This window comes from Chrysochloris asiatica, unplaced genomic scaffold (assembly GCF_000296735.1).
Source record: "Chrysochloris asiatica unplaced genomic scaffold, ChrAsi1.0 scaffold00054, whole genome shotgun sequence".
NCBI classification, from domain to species: Eukaryota; Metazoa; Chordata; class Mammalia; order Afrosoricida; family Chrysochloridae; genus Chrysochloris; species Chrysochloris asiatica.
In genome coordinates this window covers 1-2517 of record NW_006408572.1, presented here as the reverse complement: position 1 = coordinate 2517, position 2517 = coordinate 1, and the positions used below count along the sequence as shown (strand labels likewise).

Here is a 2517-nt window from a genome sequence, read left to right as displayed (position 1 = left end):
GGGTGCTTATCATACATGCATGTATATATATGTAATGCAGACCACACCCCTAAGGAAATACCCTTAATAACTTATTGGTTGATCACATTAGATTACATCATGGAGAATGATTGCATCATATATAACTGTCAAATTATATCATTACATAACTGCCAAACTACATTATTCCATATCACTGAGAATCATGGCCGAGCCAAATTGACACACAACCTTAACCATCACTATGACAAATTGTACCTGTTGCAGATCGTATCAGGAACATGGATCTTCAGATCTTCTGCAACTTTTCTCATCTCCCTCTGATACCCAGACATTTCATCTTTGACATACTTAGGATTGTTTCTCATTAAGTATTCCCCCAGAAAATTAATCGGGTCAAACTTGGCTGCAGTATCAACTTCTTCAAAAAGCTTCTTCTTTTCTCCTTGCATTAACGTTTTTTCTATTCCAGGAACTAAGGTGGGTAGGAGTTTGTCAAGCAAATACGCCCTTGTACTCAGTGTAGTCTTTTCATTATTAAACCACTCTTCAGCCAAATAATCCTTAAGGAGTTTCTTTTCAGCCTTTTTTTCTAGCTCCTTCTTCAGATTATCTTTGTCTATTATTTTCTTCTGCATTGCCTGGGCTCTTGCTTCTACTCTTTGGAAAAGGTTTTTCTTCCATGGTTGTTCTAGCTTTGAATTCTCTACAGCTTTATCTAAACTGAACAATACTTTTGTAGATCCTTTAACAGCAGTCTCTGCAACTGTAGTCTTAGAGTCCTTTACTGAACGATTTGGCTGCCACTCCAGGTTTAATTCTGAAGAAGAAGAAGAAAAAAAAAAAAAAAAACAGGAGGGAAAAAATAAGATGTGAAATGTAAGGAACATTAGAAGTAGAATTTATGGTGTTACTAGGCCAAGATGGTGGACTAAGAATAAACATCCATATTCCCTCTCTACCAAAATCACCAGAAGTGACAGAAAAGCTAAGAAGCTTTTGTTGTTATTGTTATTTAAATGTATCTATAAGAGTACTAGAATTTAAGAAGAGGCATTCATAAGTCAGAAATGTTTAGGAATCTTTGAAAAATGGAAGGCAGATATGATTAGATTGATTTGTGTATGTGTGTGTGTGTGTGTGTGTGTGTGTGTGGACAATCTATAAAATGCACAGAAGGAAACTACTATGAATTTGGGAGCAACTATATGAGGCATCTTTACAAACTTAAAGGACACAGATATTGGTAGTAGGAAATGACCAATAATTGAGCTAAACATCAGGCAACAGAGGCACTGTAGGTGTTTGGCTAGACAGGCAGCATGATGTTTATAAACACACCCCAAAAAAAGAACTGTCTGTACATCTTACCCCTTCTCTATAGTCACTGGACGCAGGCTACAGAATACAGAAACTGCATCCACAGAAAAGTAAAAGAGATCCTTTGTTGTTGTTTTTAAATGTTTTATTGTGAATTATGTGATAGCTTACATGGGAGAACATTAGTCTTACATTCATCCTGTCGTATATCATTTCATTGCTATGGTTACAATCCCCTCCATGCATCATCAACCAACCAAAGGGTATACACTACAAGCCTGTCCCCGGTCGTCAGCACACAGCCCCTCTCCCTCTCTGGGTCTAAAGTCCCCCAAATGCTCCATCTCTCCACGTCATCGTCTCTGCCTCCATCTCAGGCATCACTGCTTCTCTGGGTAGGGTCCCGCTCTCCACTCTTCTCCCTTGATGGTCCCAGGGACCTCCGCTCCTGGACTTAAAAGTTAATCACTCCCCTCCTTGCTACAAAACGTCTACCTTTACATTTCCAACCCTTACAAGCAGTCCTGATAACAATTATTCACTATTGTATCATAAGAGACCCATCTGCATTTTATTTCATCAGCCCCACCCAGACAGATTGTATACTACTCAGTGGAGATTCTACCTTCTTCCATGCTCTCTGAATCTAGGTTCCCTCTTGAAAGCTTGTAAGCCAGTCACTTCTTGCCTTCGTAGTGCCCCCCCCCCCCTTTTTGGGAACCCAAATCCAAGGTGCCCCTTCCCGTTTTCCCCTGTGAAGGGGGGAGGTGGGAATGATCCTTGCTGTAAGGATTTGTTCCCTCTTTTGAGCTACTGCATCCATAGGTGTAGGTCAAGTTCATCAAATTGTATCAGATTACTAAAAGAGATTTTTAAATGCAAATGCATGCACACATATGAGAATCCCTAACTATTTAAGGAAGACCATATCTTTGTGTCTAAATTCAAAGAATGCAATAACTAGTACTTTTGAGGAAATTGTGTCCATACATAGTACAAATGTAAGGGGTCTCTAAAAGAACGTAATTAATATCCTCAGAGCAAAGAAATTAAAGGAAATAACAAAAATATCACGAATGTTATGAAAACAAAAACAGGGATCCTTGGTAAACCCTGATGCTAGGACTAGAGCAAGACATTTACAAAATGAGCCTGGAGCATCCTGTAGTGCCAGAGAGTAAGAGAATGCTCAAAATACACACACAATAAATTGGGATA

General features: G+C 39.1%; 1 protein-coding gene across 1 annotated transcript in view; it reads right to left on the bottom strand.

The window, feature by feature from the left end:
* The window catches only part of EFCAB5 (EF-hand calcium binding domain 5), a 140261-nt gene extending 139497 nt beyond the window's left edge, over positions 1-764 (bottom strand). Inside the window, 1 exon segment of the mRNA XM_006863444.1 lies at positions 238-764. Within this exon segment, the coding sequence (XP_006863506.1) occupies positions 238-617 (380 nt within the window). The 5' untranslated portion in view covers positions 618-764.
* Between the last annotated feature and the right edge of the window lie 1753 nt (positions 765-2517).